The sequence below is a fragment of the Limanda limanda genome, chromosome 7, assembly GCF_963576545.1.
Source record: "Limanda limanda chromosome 7, fLimLim1.1, whole genome shotgun sequence".
Classification (NCBI taxonomy): domain Eukaryota; kingdom Metazoa; phylum Chordata; class Actinopteri; order Pleuronectiformes; family Pleuronectidae; genus Limanda; species Limanda limanda.
This window is the reverse complement of record NC_083642.1, coordinates 19427931-19443996: the sequence shown is the minus strand read 5'-3', so window position 1 is coordinate 19443996 and position 16066 is coordinate 19427931. Positions and strand designations below refer to the sequence as shown.

The window sequence follows — 16066 nt, the reverse complement described above, 5'->3', positions numbered from 1 at the left end:
CAAGGATCTTACCTCCGTCCCTCCTCCTGCTGCTCCGGCGCTGCTCATTGGTTCCTTCCCGCCTCCCAAGATATTGACCATCTCTTCCCCGACCGTTTGTCTCATAAACCTCTTATTAACAATCCTGGTGACACTGTCGTTAGCGAGACCTCCGACCACAGCTGACATGCACTCTGGCTTGGGCTCATCGATGGTGACAAAACCCCCCGGGACACTCAGACCTCTGAGACCGCCCAGGGATTCTTTTTGCGCTCTCTCCACAGGCAGGAGGACTCCTCCCTGGTCTTGGCTGCTGCAGACACTCCTGAAGAACTCCTGGACCAGGCCACTGTACCGCTGAGAGCTGGGTTCAGATCCAGAGGCCACCGCTGCAGAGGGTTTTCCTGCGGCAGGAGCTGGTCGTGCTGGACTGGCACACTGGCTGCTACCTAATGGTAAACAGGGATCAGAAATAGGCTATTATTATGCTCAGAATTAATTGTGATTGTCAGAGTGACTCAGTGTTCACAGGAATAGTTGAATCGATGAGGAATGGTCCCTAATCAGTGCCACAGGACAGTACACCACATGTCTTTGTCTTACGTTGGGGAACCTTGAAATCAGTGAAGAAATATCTCAACAATATGAAACATCTGTGGCCCATACAGACTATGGAGGTTAAAACACGGTTTAAGACGTGGCAACATGACTTCATACCCTGATTATTTCCAACTTCGATTCAGACCTAGATAATGATTAATCAATGAATGAAGATTATTTTATACCACCCCCCAACCCCCCCATGCATGACACTGACTCAGTCAACAACAGACTCTGCACCTCTGCTCTAATCACTCACATGTAGAACTGATCTTTATAAAACACCTGCTGAATTCATATTTATGTTCCTGGATAAATGGGGCGTCGCTTCTTCTGCAACAATGAGGTTAAATCAATGCGCTGCATCATAATCTGCAGGAAGAACTTCTCTTCTGACTGCAGGAGTGTGTGTTTGTGTGTCTCTGTGTGTCTGCTCGTCTCATTCGCTCTTCACTCAAACTGAGGATCACATTTATTTAGTTATTAATCGATTGTGTCGGATCATGAATCTGGATCGTTGCAGTCACTTTAACCCTGATGTCCTGGCTGCGCGTGCAGATGAACTGCATGCGCGCAAAATGTTGAACTTTTTTCAATGTTTTTCAACACGTGTCCCATTAACTCTAGAGTGAATTAAACAAACACAATGTAGACTTCATGTACTGTAAGTGCTATAATGACTTTAAATAACTATTAACTGAATTCACCGACATGGGCAAGATTGAGTCAGTTAGAGGTTATTATTAATGTTGGTTTTTATACATTTTGGATTAATTGCCCAGCCCTACTGACTGTAAACAAGGGTCAGATCAGTATCTCACCTCCATCACCCCTCCACAGCGACTCTGTGCTTCCAGAGTGTTCCACCACGCTGAAGAGGCTGGAGAGGCCATCGGTGAGGCCGTTGAGGACGGGGCTGTCCCTGGTGGTGGTGGAGCGAGCCCAGGCTGAGCGTCCGCCTCCACCGCCGCTACCTGCGCATCCGCCTACGCCTACGTTTCCGCCTGCACTCATGGGTCTCTGCTGGAGGCTCCACAGGCTGCGGTCCCTTGAGGAAGTCACTTCCAGCCTGGAAGTGGAGCCTAAAACACAAAAAGTTGGACATCTCACTATTAATTTAAAATAAAGATGGTAAACAGTGAGAATTAATAAAGCAAATTAACAGAGCCATAATTCCATGAAGAGGGCTTGATAAAAAAACAAACAGCTAATTACCAGAGGAGACTCTGCGTTGGAGTTTGGGTGATCCATACTTGGGCGAACAGCACGGCCTGTCGATGCGGCTGTGAACTTTATCTAGAGATGTTGATATCTGCCGGGTTCTGGCTGACACCAACGAGGATGTGGCCGTTGACGAGGGCCGAGGGGACCAGGCTTTGGTGTGGAAGCTCGCCCCTCTGCTGCTTGGAAGGATGTCGGTTTGAAGCCCGATACTGACGTACTGGGCAGAGGTCTGCGTGGACCTGGTGGAAATGCCGGTCGTCTGGTGGAGAGAGGGATGTGAAGTTTAGTGCTTCAGGGGAGAGACAATTCTGAGTGATTTCACTTGAAACAGTTTGTAGTCGAGAGTAGTCACCTAATTTTAGTTCTCAGGAAAGAGGATTCATGAATTTGGATTAAAAAATTTGACTTATTTGACAGGAGGAAGAATTAAAATAACATGTTTTAAGATTTCATTATTATTACACACCATCTGTTCTATTGGCAAAAACATTAAATAAAGCCAGATTATCAACAGAGCAAATACTGTGCCCTCTTTTGTTCATGAAAATCATCAAAGATCAACAGTTGTGGAAGTGGAATCACACCTGACTTCCGGGTTCCTTGCTGGATTTCCTCTCCAGAGACGTGGAGCGGATGGCCTGGCGGACACAGTTGGTCATCTCCTTCATGTCATCACTCAAATTGGCTGAAATCTCCCCAATTTCCAGGCCATGGAAAGCTGAAGAGGACGTGATCCCATCGACCACACTGTGACCAGAGCTGCCGATGCCGTTGTTGATGACGCTGGGGATTGACCCGGTGACGCAACCGCTCCTGCTCTCCAGCAGCTCCCTGTGCTGCTTGGACAGCGAGCTCAGCCACTGCTCGTACGAGGATGAAAAGCAGGAGGATGAAGACTGCTGTTGCTGATCCCCAGCAGGCACGGCTCCATCCCAGCCACTGGGCGGAAGGGACGAGCTCCCATTCTGTGCCCGCTGAAGCTCCGGGTTATTTCTCCGCTGCTCTATGCGTCGCACGGCAGGAGGGCTGTAGTAGATCCGGATGCCGGTGCGGTCTGGAGCCGTGTAGCTCCTCTGGACGGACTCCAGATCCAGCTCTGATCCCATCAGACTGCTGCAGGAGCCGCTGGGACCATCCCAGGTTTTACAGGTGTCCCCGACTTCTGGAGTCTAAGATGTGAGAAAACAAGATAGAATAAAAAAAAATGTACTACCATCTTCTCTTACATTGTCTCACTAGTTTCTCAACAGTCAATTACATTTTACAGAAAGAAGATTACAATTAATAAACATCACATACATTTTAAACCAGTAAATATAACAATGTGTGGCGTTTTAACCTCATTGGTCAAGTAGGTCCAGTTCTTCCTGGGAAGGTCAACTAGCTCTGGGCCAATCAAAAGATGGGGGACATTAAACTGGGTTTTCTCTTCTCGGTTGGCAGCTCCGTTGACCTCTGGTCTGTCCAGCTCAGATGTGGATTTAGTCCTTTAAACCACAAGGAGAGGATCAATGAGAAAAACATGTTGCCAAAGAAAGAAATAAGCACTTTGAAAAATAAAAAACTGTAACTTTGAGAATTAGTTTCAAACTAAGTACACTTAAGTCGGTGCTTTTTAACTGTTACCTTGGCGATCCTGTTCCGTTAGCAACGAGCAGGTCTGCAGAGGAGTCACCACCGGATGGCTTTGGCTGTGGCGGCAGAAGAGGGAACAGATTGTCAGAAAAAACCAAATCACTGAATCTACCTTTTACAGCTTATTAGCATTTATATGAGCTGCTTCATCTGCACAAACAGCTCCTGTGGCATTCTTAATTTCTACCATTTCCACACCACATTCCTGTCTGTGCAATCCATTTCCTCTGGAGCGTTTCTGTGACAGGAGGAAGTGGAGAGTCTCTGATTTATCTGTGGCACAGACGCACACACACACACACACACACACACACACACACACACACACACACACACACACACACACACACACACACACACACACACACACACACACACACACACACACACACACACACACACACACACACACACACACACACACACACACACACACACACAGATGGTGATGCTGAATTGGTCTGTTTCACACTTGAGGGCTGATCTCACACACTTAGGCCATAAAAAAAATGAGATGAGAAGGAGGGAAAAGGCCAGAACTCTGTAGATAATGTGTTCAGTTAAGCACAAACCCTTTCATTTTAACCTGCAACTCACTAAAACCTACAACTGGCTGCCTGGATGGGTAACGGTAATACTAAACTTTGAATTATGTATTTCAGACTTTAATGAAATAATGGACATCCTATTGTTAATGGGAAATAAAAGTATTGCCCTGCTATCATAATTACTAAAACCCATATTATCTATATGTTTCATAATAAAAAAAATAATAATTTGTGTTTTGTTCAGATATATTTGATTTAATTCTGATTAACAAAAAATTTGGAATTTTTTTTTATTCAGAAAAAATGACTTAAATTCATCCCATCGAGTTTATTTTTCTGCTTAAAAGACAAAGGCCAGTTTATTAGGTACACCTCTACAATCTGTTTTGTTCAATGCGGCAGTTCTGCCATTGAGTCAACCCTTTACAATGATAATAATGTTATTTGTTGACTTTATCAAAACTGTGAGAATTAAATCATATATGGCTGCCTTTTATTTATAGACAGTTGGGTGGGGCCCAAATTTCTGAGATCACTTTTTTTAATCGAAACAGAAAGTTGTTTTGGCCCCCACTGTACATGTGGCTGGCACAATGTTAAAACTAATCTGAATAAACTGCATTACGCTACAACACTATAAATACATATTTTTGTATTACCATCTCTAAAGCAGTGTCAGTCAACTTTGTCGCAAAACTGTTATATTATACTGCATGAGATTGTACAGGCTTAATGCTATGATTTATCATAAATTGCTGGTTAACCAAACCAAAAAATCCCATTGCTACTTGATTCTACTGAATAACCTTAAAAAATGATAAATAAATATCATAATAGTTACTCTGACCCCAAGCAACCCTTGAACTGTCTGGCCTGGAGAGGGCACTATACTCAAACTTTACAGGAAGAGTTTGAGAGGCCCAGCAGTTTAATTTACTGTAAGTAGAGTAGATACAAGACAGGATTTATTGGTGGCAGAGAATGACACAGACACACTGACAGAGACAAGAGTGAATAAAAATATAACAAGCTTCACTCTCCTGCCAAGTTCCTGCTACAGGACTCTTCCACTTCTGGGAAGAAGTGAGATGGGATCGCACTCGACAGACTGAGCAGGTAGACCAGGAATGCCAGGGTGAAATTGGACAGGGGGCCAGATTTTTTCAAGCAAGACCTCAGGGGGCCGGATTACACTTTCGGACTGAAAAGGCCAAACACTGACTCAACACATGGATAGGTAGGTTATTTGAAATTATTCATGAAGGCCTACACATCAATAAGAAATTGCATCGGCACCAAAATAGCCTCACAATGAGGCCTAAAATTACATAGCCTAAAGCAGGAGACAGTTACCCTCTAAAAACGTTACATTTTCCTATCCATGCAAGTAGCCTACATTTATAAATTAGAAATGCAACAAAATAGACTAGGTGCCAACAAAACACATTTCCTATAAATAACACAAGTGTAAACTGTTAATTACTTTTATTATATTTATTGAAGGCTTGCACATGAAAACAAGTCAATGCAAAATAACGCCAATTAAAAGAAGGCCAGGCCAAGTAGGCCTAAACGAGTCACAGAAAGAAAGCGCCAGAATAAAGTAGTCCAACATTAGACCATGTGATTGAATATCCAGTAGGAATTAGTAAAACAAAACGGTTCTTGAAAAAATAGGCAAATATGAGCTATCTAAAAACTAAATTGGCTCAATAACAGATGAGGCACATTAACTTTGCCAGTCATCACCAGTCACCAACCCATATTTCCACACACCCATGTGCCTTTATGGCACTAGCCTGGCTATCAGTCAACCCCAGCCCCTTTTATTCCCTCCCCCCCATATCACACTGGAAATTATAAAATATATCATACTCTCTGTATATTCTTTGTATACATAAGTCTATATACACATATTTATACATGTGTACATGTTATAATTACTATTATTATATCACTATTACTATTATTAGTATATATACTGTTGCTGCCATTATTACTATATACTGCTTTTATATTGGTATAATTACTATCATATATAAATATATATTATGTTATATTATATACTATATATACTGTACTATTCTTATATACTGTCTAACAATAACATTACCATCTGTTTTTTATTCTTTCTACCTCAGTAATCAATCTATCTATCTATCTATCTATCTATCTATCTATCTACCTACCTACCTACCTACCTACCTACCTACCTACCTACCTACCTACCTACCTACCTACCTACCTACCTACCTACCTACCTACCTACCTACCTACCTACCTACCTACCTACCTACCTACCTACCTACCTACCTACCTACCTACCTACCTACCTACCTACCTACCTACCTACCTACCTACCTACCTACCTACCTACCTACCTACCTACCTACCTACCTACCTACCTACCTACCTACCTACCTACCTACCTACCTACCTACCTACCTACCTACCTACCTACCTACCTACCTACCTACCTACCTACCTACCTACCTACCTACCTACCTACCTACCTACCTACCTACCTACCTACCTACCTACCTACCTACCTACCTACCTACCTACCTACCTACCTACCTACCTACCTACCTACACTCGTCTTCTCCCTCCACTTCCTCATTCACCCCTGACACGACAACGAACCAGCCAATGAGAGCCTGTCATCCCACACAGCCATTGGTCAAGAACTGTCACATGTCCGACCCCGACCTATTCACAGACACTCAGGACATCTCAGTACTTATTCAACACGGTGTACTTAGCGGAACATTCATAACAACCACATATCAAGCAGTCAAACAGAACAGAACTCAACTATCAGTTCGTTACAATATGTATTAAAATAAAACGAACCTTCGTGTGTATCTCGACATTTGGAGAATACGGCTTGCTGTTTCTGTAGCGATGATGCTAGCTCGTTTAGCTTTTGAGTCCGGAGTTGCCCTGTGTACTCGCCGTATTTCTCGGCGTGGGTCTCGTAGTGTCGTTTGATGTTGTACTCCTTTAGTACAGCCACTTGTTGACGACAGATAAGACACACGGGTTTGCCTCCTACTTCCCAAAAGAAATAATTTTCTCTCCATCTATCCTGAAAGATGCGAGCTTCAGTGTCGACCTTCCTCTTCTTTGACAACATCTCGATCAGCACTACCGGCGCTGCTGCAGCAGAGGCGGGCAGCAGCAACAGACCGACTAACGGAGTCCACCGAAAATTTTAATTTTTTTTTTTTTTTTAAATTCCATCAAAATTAAATTAAAATTTATATTCTCCCCTTATCACCCTCGGGCCGGATGTGATGTACAGTCGGGCCGGGTCCGGCCCGCGGGCCGTAACCCTGGCATCACTGAGGTAGACGGAGGAGAAAGAAAGGAGGGATTGGAATAGGAAAGAGGGTAAAAAAGGGACGACAGACACCTTGAGACTGAAAACCTCAAAGGAAGCAGTCACAGACGTCCGAGGGGACTCACTGACCCACCAGATGTGTGTCTGGGTCTTCGTTTCTTTGTGGGCGTTTATGGAAACCACCCGAACTAATGAGCACTTTAAACACTGATGCAATCCCACTACATCCGTCCTCCCTGACATGCTGCAGCAGCTCGGCGGTGACAGGCAGCAGTGTGTAATCAGCAGTTCAGACTGACCATGTTTCCCTGGTGAGCTCAACGTTATATTATAACGGTGCGACCACGGAGAGGAAACAAGCAGAGGGATGGCTCCTCACTTAAACATTACAGCATTACCGTCTGTGTGGTTACTGGGTGAGCATCAACAAAAGGAACCGAAGATTAAAACACAGGAGCTGGTTCACGTGAACCTTTGGGTCTCTTTCCAGTCTTGACTACACAAAAAATGGGCAGCCATAAAAAACCTCCAAACTAAACATGGTGGATTGATTTAGTGTCCTTCCCTCAGAATGAAAGGGTAAGTTGTTTCTATTCTAGAGCTGCAATTCTGCTAAACAATCTTCCAGTGTATATGAAAGATTTAGAAAATGGGATGTGATACTTTGTCTAAGCTTGAAAAAGTCTGAGTCTTGCTTCTAAAGCTGTGTCAAGACTAAAAACAGAACTGCTTCTGGTATCTGGTCATTTATTTCCTCAAAGTGGACGCATTCTACAGTGCCAGTTGTTAACATCCCCTTCTTAATTTTTTTTAATGAAATGTTTAGTCTTTATAGTGAATTATAGTATTTTTAATTTGATTATATAATTGAATTGTAAATTGAATTGGTTGAGGTTTGTTACTCTTGTGGTGTGTATTTACATTTCCTGTTTACAGCAGAACTACATTCCTGTTACAAGGTGATCTATCAGTAAATATGCATATAAAGTATTTGTGCTTCACTGGATGATGCTGTTGTATGTTGCGGTAAAAACTGGTGTTCGTTGTCACCCTTTAAGTAATGAATGATGCACTGCTGATGTCAGTCTGAACTCATTTTGAAAAAGCTATGAATCTCCAACCTTGATATTTTTTTAACTTTTTATTACATTTCAGAGAAACCTGTGAAATTATCAGGTGAGACTAAATCTGCTTGTACAAGTGAACAAGGAAACGCATGTCTGATCCACGGATTTGATAGAGCTCCTCCTCTCATACATACACCCTCATCCTCTCAGGTTCCATCACACACAGACACACACAGACACACACTTGTACCTTCCCCTGCTGAGCAGTGGCCTCTCTCAGTCTCTGCTCCCACTGAGCTCTCTCCTGACTGAACCTCTCCAGCAGCTCCAGCTTCTCTCTGCCCCAGTTCCTCTCTCCGATCTGATGCTGATTGGTCCACAGCAGGGAGAGATGAGAGGAGGAGGAGGAGGTCAACACCAGAGGAGGAAGACAAAAGATGGATGCAGATGCACACCACAAAATGATTTTGTTAAAATAAACTAAAACTTAACAAAATTTAACAAATACACTAAATTAAAATAATAGGCTGCATTATAACTTGAAATTGAGCAAATTAATAAACCAAGTTAGTAGACTGTAGATAAAATATCCAAACCTCACCCCACTGCTGCATAAAAAAAGTCACTGCTTTTGCCAACTGGCTGCACATCGACAGTATTTACCTGTTTAGTTAGATCCATCACAGCTGCATAGGACTCAGCCAGCAAGTGCTGGTGATCTTCACGCTCCCTCTTCAGTGCCACCTTCAGGTCTGGAGGATCCATTGAGTCGGTGCAGGACAAGACGGCGGCAGCTTTACCTGCTTTGGTCTCAAGCTAGAAGGGGGAAGACAGAGAGATCATTGTCATTATCTGCATTACAGTTATTACTGCACACTGACTCCAAATCACAAGTTTGTTTCCAACGTTTTGAAAACAGGCTGATCTTAAAATCAGCAGTTATAAATAAAAAAAGGTCTGTAAAAATGTTGTCAGAAACACAGCGATGTCTCGTCATCCTTCACTCCATCTGTGTGGCAACACATTAGCTATTCTTCCATACAAACATTTTAAATGAATTGCAATTAATCACCTTCACAACATAAGTTCAGTGCCGGGGGGGGGATTCAAATCCATGTTTTGAGTGAAAATTATAAAGTAAAACGATGCAAACAAGCCACTGTATACTAATATACCAATCAAACCTGTGTAGTGGGAGATAAATGACAAATATTTTGGGTTTATAAAAACTTTGAAAACATAACATTACCCCAGATGAGAGAGTTTGTGTGTGTGGTAAAATACTGATTTGTGAGTGTATGAGCAGCCAAGCGTTGAACCTTTACAAAGATAAATTGTGTTACACTTTGCTGAGTAGGGCTGGGCAATAAAACAATATCAATATAATTTTCATTCATAGGAATATAAGAAAAGTTCAACACATATCAATAGATTACTTATTGATTGTATAAAGCCCAGTGAGGAGATTTAACACACTACTGATGTACTTTATATATTATAAAATGTTATGCTGTTTATTAAGTGTTTGTCATTCTCTGCTCATAAAGTAGAGTTTAAAACCACAACATTTACTCAGGAGAAAAGATCCGTCATTAAACGTAAAGGTTGAAATACTAATGTGATAATTTATCATGATAATTTGCTCATTTGAACACACGGATGGGAAGTCAAAGTATCGTTGCATCATCTCAAGGATGATTTCAAGTGGAGTGTGATTTCTGAGACTGCTGAGACTGACGATGTCCTAATTTAATATCTTCACATCTGGACCAGCATACATTTAAACATACAAGTGTGTATAAAAGCAAGGTCTCAACCCAGATGAAACAATTATGATGGCTCCCTGCGGCTCATTGAATATACAAACTCTTTGTAAATATGACACACAGCTCAGAGTACTTTTTCTCCAGATCTCTCTCGCTCTCTTTATCATGTCCTCATTTGTCAGCTGCTTTTGTCTTTGCTGCACTGTATTATAACATGTATCACTTTTTAATCTCTATTCCTCTCTGAAGATCCTTCCTTTCCTATCTCTCCGCCCATCCTTCACTCTCTCTCTCTGCAGCGTTCTCACCCTCTGTTTCAGGCTCTCTCGCCCTTTTTCTCACTCTCCATAAATCTGGCCTCTTGTCGCAAAGCTTCTAGGTGGGATTGCTTGAAATTTTTATGAGCAGCTCTGCTTTCACTTTTCCCCTGTCTGAGACTCATAGTTCACACACAGCCGGCACTGCGGGGACCATCAATTTGACAAACAAGCGCACGCAGGCACATACACACACCACGCCCCAGACCCATCAATCCTCTCTCTGCCTCTCTCAGTCTAGCTCTGTGGCACTGAAATCCGTTGAAGGCACTAATGGACCTGTGGCAGCCAATCACAGCCCAACAAATGCACACTTAGCACAGCTCCCGTCTCCTATGGCAACAGAGTGTTTCTGGTTATTGATAAACGTGGCTTAATGAGCCCCACGCTTTAACGAGGTTTACTGCCGAGGCGTTAAGAGGGAAACGATTTTATTGGATGAGCAGTGTTTATTGGTGGATGAGAGACGTCTGGTTCACGACTCTCTACTCGGCATTTTGCAAGTTCAATTATGTCTACCTAGTTATGCTGGAATCATCCCATCAGGAGACTTCAAGTCCTGCTTAGTAAATAATCTATTTACTGAAAAACATGCAATACATAAATATGATATAATCTAAGTCATCATTCCTCTGTGGCAGATCCATCGTCATTTTGGGAAAAAACTAACAAAAGGACATATTAAATATTGAGTTGCACCTTCATTTGAGTTACATGCTGACGTCTCAGTTGCCTGTTAACTTTCATCCTGCCTTCATGGGCGCTGTAGATTCAACAGATGCGATGAACGAGCCTCCAGCTGCTCGCTCTGTATCATCACAGAGACAGCACAGGTGTTCGTAACATGCCCGACACTCGCGTTGTGTGACTGATTACAGGGGGGGAGCCAGGGCTGTCCTGCATACTTTCAGGGATCTGGGTATTGTTTCTACTTCATTGACCTTATTTGTTTATCAGGCTGAACAGCGAAGATAATTTCCTGTCGAGCTGTTTGACAGGTAGGACACTGTTTGAAATGGAGCTGACCTGTTCAGCAAAGCAGCAGCTGGAGGCAGGAACGCTTTGGAACTGATGGGGTTGGCTGGTTAGGTAATGTCTCCACACTCGCTCGCACACACACACACACAAATACCACTAGGATAAACTGATGGCACACTATACAGTGTGCGTTGTTGGCAAAGGAGAGATTGGTTCCAGCTGTGGCATCTAGGCCAGGGTAACACACACACAGGCACAGGCACACGCAAACACACGGAATTAAAGAGAATAATGGAATCTAAGTGTTGCAGAGATGTGTGTTTCAGTTTGAGGAAATTAGTGAAGAAGTATAACACACTCAAATGAAATAAACATAAATCTCACATTTGTTCCTGTTGGGCGTCCAGCGTGCTGACACAGCTCGACATGACGAATTTGGCTTCAGCCGAAGTGAATCACAGCCGGGCGATTCGATCTTTGATTACAATGGTTTGACCGTGAATTTATTCTCATAGAAACTTGCAGCCAAGTCGCATTTAGGAAAAGGAGGGTGTCTTATGTTGTAATGCTGCTCTCATCTCCTATTGGCTGCTAAGCAAAATGCCAAACCAATCAGACAACAAATTATCTCACATCAAACCATGAGGGCAGAATCTTTCTTAACGCGATGATTAATGACTCCATCGGGGTGTGTTTGAGTGTGTGTGTGTGTGTAGTCTTGTGTTTCCGTTGATTGCATTTCTATTGTTATTCTTTGTTGTCATATGACCACATGATGGTGCTGCAAAGCATTGTGGTCCATTTTCTGGTATTGTTGATGCATTGTTGTCGAACAATATATGATTGTTGAGCTGTTTTTGATATTTGAGTGTGATTTGTTTTTATTATTATGATTTGTAATGAGTTGGTGTGAGGCTTATGGTCTTTGTATTGTAGTTGCATTGTATTCATGTGGATTTACAGGTTGACATGCATAACCTAGACAAAAAGAATAATAAATACAAACTGTGTTAATTCTGACTGTGCTATTTATCTTGAGGCGAAATTTGAGAGCTTTTCATTTCTTAATCTGTCCATATGCTCCTGATAACAAGGTTCATCAGGAGAGTTTTTAGACTTTACGGGAAAGGCAACATCACACCTAAAGGTAACATCATCTAAAATACATTTTTGATATGCATTTGTCATTTGATGCTAGATAGAGGAGTATTATAAGATCAGAGACATGAGATAGGAACACGTGAAAATTTTTTTTAATTCCCAGATTTTACCAGGCCTCTGTCTCCTGCCTTTTCTCTCTCTTTCTTTCATATCTCAATTACCAGGCGGTAAGAAACGGGCAGCGTTTTATCTCAGAGGCCATTAATTAGCACTTTGCTGCTGTTATGAGAGAAACAGAGAGACAATGAGGGAGGAGAAGAGGAGAGAGCATTAAAACCATTACTCACCGCCTGTAGACAAGACAGAAGGACAGACAGACAGAGGATGAAATGCTTGGATGTAAGGATAACCCACTTGACAGATTGAGACGTACAAATTGAACCCCATGAATTTCATTTTTTTAAAAGCACTTGTCAAAATGAACACTAGCCACTTCAGAGCAGCTTCTCCTTCAGTCTGTTGCCCACGAGGTGAAGCATTAACTGTCCAATTACATGCAAGCACAATTCCAGTAGATTCATTTGTTTTAAAACTAATGTTTGTGCATAGGGCTGTCTTGAAAACGTGATGTGGCCCACATCGCGTTTCACAAGTACAAGCACCAAGTCAGTTTGAAGACCTGTCACCACATGCATTGCTACAGTGATTGACAGAGAGCTAACGAATCATTGGTCACCAATATCATGTGTAGAGGGTGTTTAACAAAATAATAACCTGTAATCATATATTTCAGGCAATAAAGGTTGTTAAGTTAAATTATATTTTGGAAAATTGGACTTGTTGGCCATGGGTCTGCCAACCCCATCCCGTGAAAAACCTTCACTCTACAGAAACAGCAGGAGAAGGGCTTCATAAGTCAGCTGCAAATCTTCCACTTCCCTACCTGTGTGATGAGGCTCTGCAGTTCTGTCCTCTCCACTTCCCATGATGCCTTGGCCTTTGCAAACTGCTGGGTGAGTTCCTGGGAGCCTTGCATCTCCTGTCGCAGCTCACCACTCAGATCCTGCATCGCCACCCTCAGGTCTGCCAAAGTACTGCTCACGGCACTCGACTACAGGTAAACAACAGGAAATGCATGTGAGAGTGTGAGGATATGTGTGTGTGTGTGTGTGTATGTGTGTGTGTGTGTGTGTGTGTGTGTGTGTGTGTGTGTGTGTGTGTGTGTGTGTGTGTGTGTGTGTTTGTGTCACTTTGCCTACCTTGATAGTTGGGCTGAGAGGCTGTTCGTCAGCAGCAGATCGTTTGTCAGTCTGGTGGGCGGGGCTTGTGAGGTTGTCCTCCTCCAACAGCAGGTAGAGATCCTTCAGGCTGTTCATCTACAGAACCAATCACAAAGCAGTATCACCAGTCAATCATCCACCTTTCACATTCACATTTAACAGTTTTATTCAATATTATCCAGTTTGCAACTCTATAGTATTATCATAGGACATATGCATGTTATATTTGCATGGAGAACAATTGCTTTATACATGATGTAAATTTTTCCCATTTACCTTTAAATTAATTCAATTCTACCAGAAACAATTGTGTCTTGTGTATGGATTGGGAATTGTTACTTAAACCATAAGGACATATGACCGTTTGTCAACTACAAAGAAGTAAAGCCATAAGCCACTGTCCATCCCCTCATACCTCCAAGATGTCTTTCCATTCTGTGTCCTTCTTGCAGCCCAGCCGCCACTGTTTGAGGAAGCAGCGTAGTTTGAGGCTGAGCAGTAGGAGGGCCTGTTTGAGATGCTGAGACTCCTGGACCAGAAGAGTCCTCTCCTGGCTCCATAACTTCTGCTGCAGCCGAGCCTGCAGACCCAAACTCTGCAGCTGGAAGTCCCGACGGAGCAGAGCCTTCTGGTGCTCCTCCTGCAGCTGAGAGGGGGAGAAACGAACCATCAGTGAGTTGGAGTGGAGTGAAATGCTGATTGTCTCCATTCCCATTGCAGACAAAAGCCAGATGCTAGTGGGTTTTTTGACTAGCGGAAAAGATGTTTTAGTGTGAGATCATCATGTGTCTTGAGTTTTTGATGCTGCACACAAACCTTTGTGAGTTTGAGAACGGTTTCTTTCTGAGTCGGGTTCTCCTTCTCCTCCTGAGCTCCCTGAGCTGACTCCTCTGCTTCAGACAGCGCCTGGAGGTCGCTGGACTCGGAGGGCTGGAGGAGAAAATAAGGAACATGAGGAAATGTGTGAGTATGTGTGTGTGTGTTTGGGTGTAAGGGGGGATAAGGAGGGGAGAGTTGAGAGAATGAACGAAAGTGAGAGAGCAGTATATAGGGAACCATGGGTGGGTTGGAAGAAAACAAAGAAGGAGGCCGAGAAGTAAAGAGGTGAGAGATGAATGAGAAAAAGATTGGAAGCAGTAATGGAAGGTGAAACAGCGAGGATGAGAGAGTTAGAGGGAAATGAGAAAGGGAAAACAGTCAAGTGCAAGAAGCATATAACATGGCAGTTTTGTGCTCCAACACACTTTACATCACACCTGGCTACTGTACATCCACTGGCACACTCCTCGTCTCATGCACTCTGCCATTCCTCATTTGGCTGCTGAGTGAGTGCGATCCATCGACCCACCACTGCACCATTAATGTCCTCTTTCACTCTCCACTGGGCTCAGCCTCTGTAACCTCCACCCTGGCCACACACCGCTTCCACACTACTCCCACCTCTCTTCCAAAGTGATTGTGAATAACACGGCGACTGGCCATGGAAAATGAGCAACTAGAGATTTTTTAAAACACTTTAAGAACAGCACTTTATAGAATAGAGTAGAATAGAATATAAGAATAACTTATAACCAAAGCTTCTCGATTGCCCCCTGGTGGTTGGCTACGTCCTCCATGTTAGGGGACGGGGCATGGGCATAAATGAAAAGCAGGATCCAGGATCCGGGATGTGCAAACTTACTTGGCCAATAAACCTGATTCTGATGTTGGTTTCATTTCATGAAAGTGGAAGGAAGTGGAGACGCATCGTCCATCTTTATGCACAGTCTATGTTTTTCCCAGTACAAAGTTGTATTATTAAAAAAAGTTGCAATGTGGATAGGTGGAATAACTGGTAACTGGAATAACTTTACTACAATAACAACCTTACCACTGAGTATTGCAGTGTTTATGTGGCAGTATCATGCTTAACTGTGAGTGTATGTTAACACTGGTGTCTTCTGTGTCCCTTCTCTGATACAGACACAACTACCTCAATCAATAATATCAAACAACTTGTTATCTTTCTCTTTCATTCTATTTTAGTCTCCTCCCATTCACCCTCTCATTTGTGGATAAAGATTTAGACACACAAAGCCCTGGCTACCATGGAGACACAGCAGTAAAATGTCAACCAAACAAAGGTCTCTTCTTCCTGTCAGTCCCACAGCTGACAATGAAGTCACTGTTTATGTTTGTTAACAGCAACTGTGTTGCTGAGTTTGTAACGACTGTACCACATCCCTGAC

General features: G+C 42.9%; 1 protein-coding gene across 1 annotated transcript in view; it reads right to left on the bottom strand.

Moving 5' to 3' along the window:
* The window catches only part of mtcl2 (microtubule crosslinking factor 2), a 93162-nt gene that overhangs the window by 2818 nt on the left and 74278 nt on the right, over positions 1–16066 (bottom strand). The window contains exons 12-23 of the mRNA XM_061075380.1: positions 14655–14768; positions 14254–14484; positions 13818–13934; positions 13502–13669; positions 9060–9212; positions 8647–8763; positions 3430–3494; positions 3143–3290; positions 2388–2972; positions 1795–2062; positions 1401–1661; positions 13–428 (exon numbers count right to left, since the gene is read on the bottom strand). Coding sequence (XP_060931363.1) covers positions 13–428; positions 1401–1661; positions 1795–2062; positions 2388–2972; positions 3143–3290; positions 3430–3494; positions 8647–8763; positions 9060–9212; positions 13502–13669; positions 13818–13934; positions 14254–14484; positions 14655–14768 — 2643 coding nt within the window. The remainder of the gene's footprint in view (positions 1–12; positions 429–1400; positions 1662–1794; positions 2063–2387; positions 2973–3142; positions 3291–3429; positions 3495–8646; positions 8764–9059; positions 9213–13501; positions 13670–13817; positions 13935–14253; positions 14485–14654; positions 14769–16066) is intronic.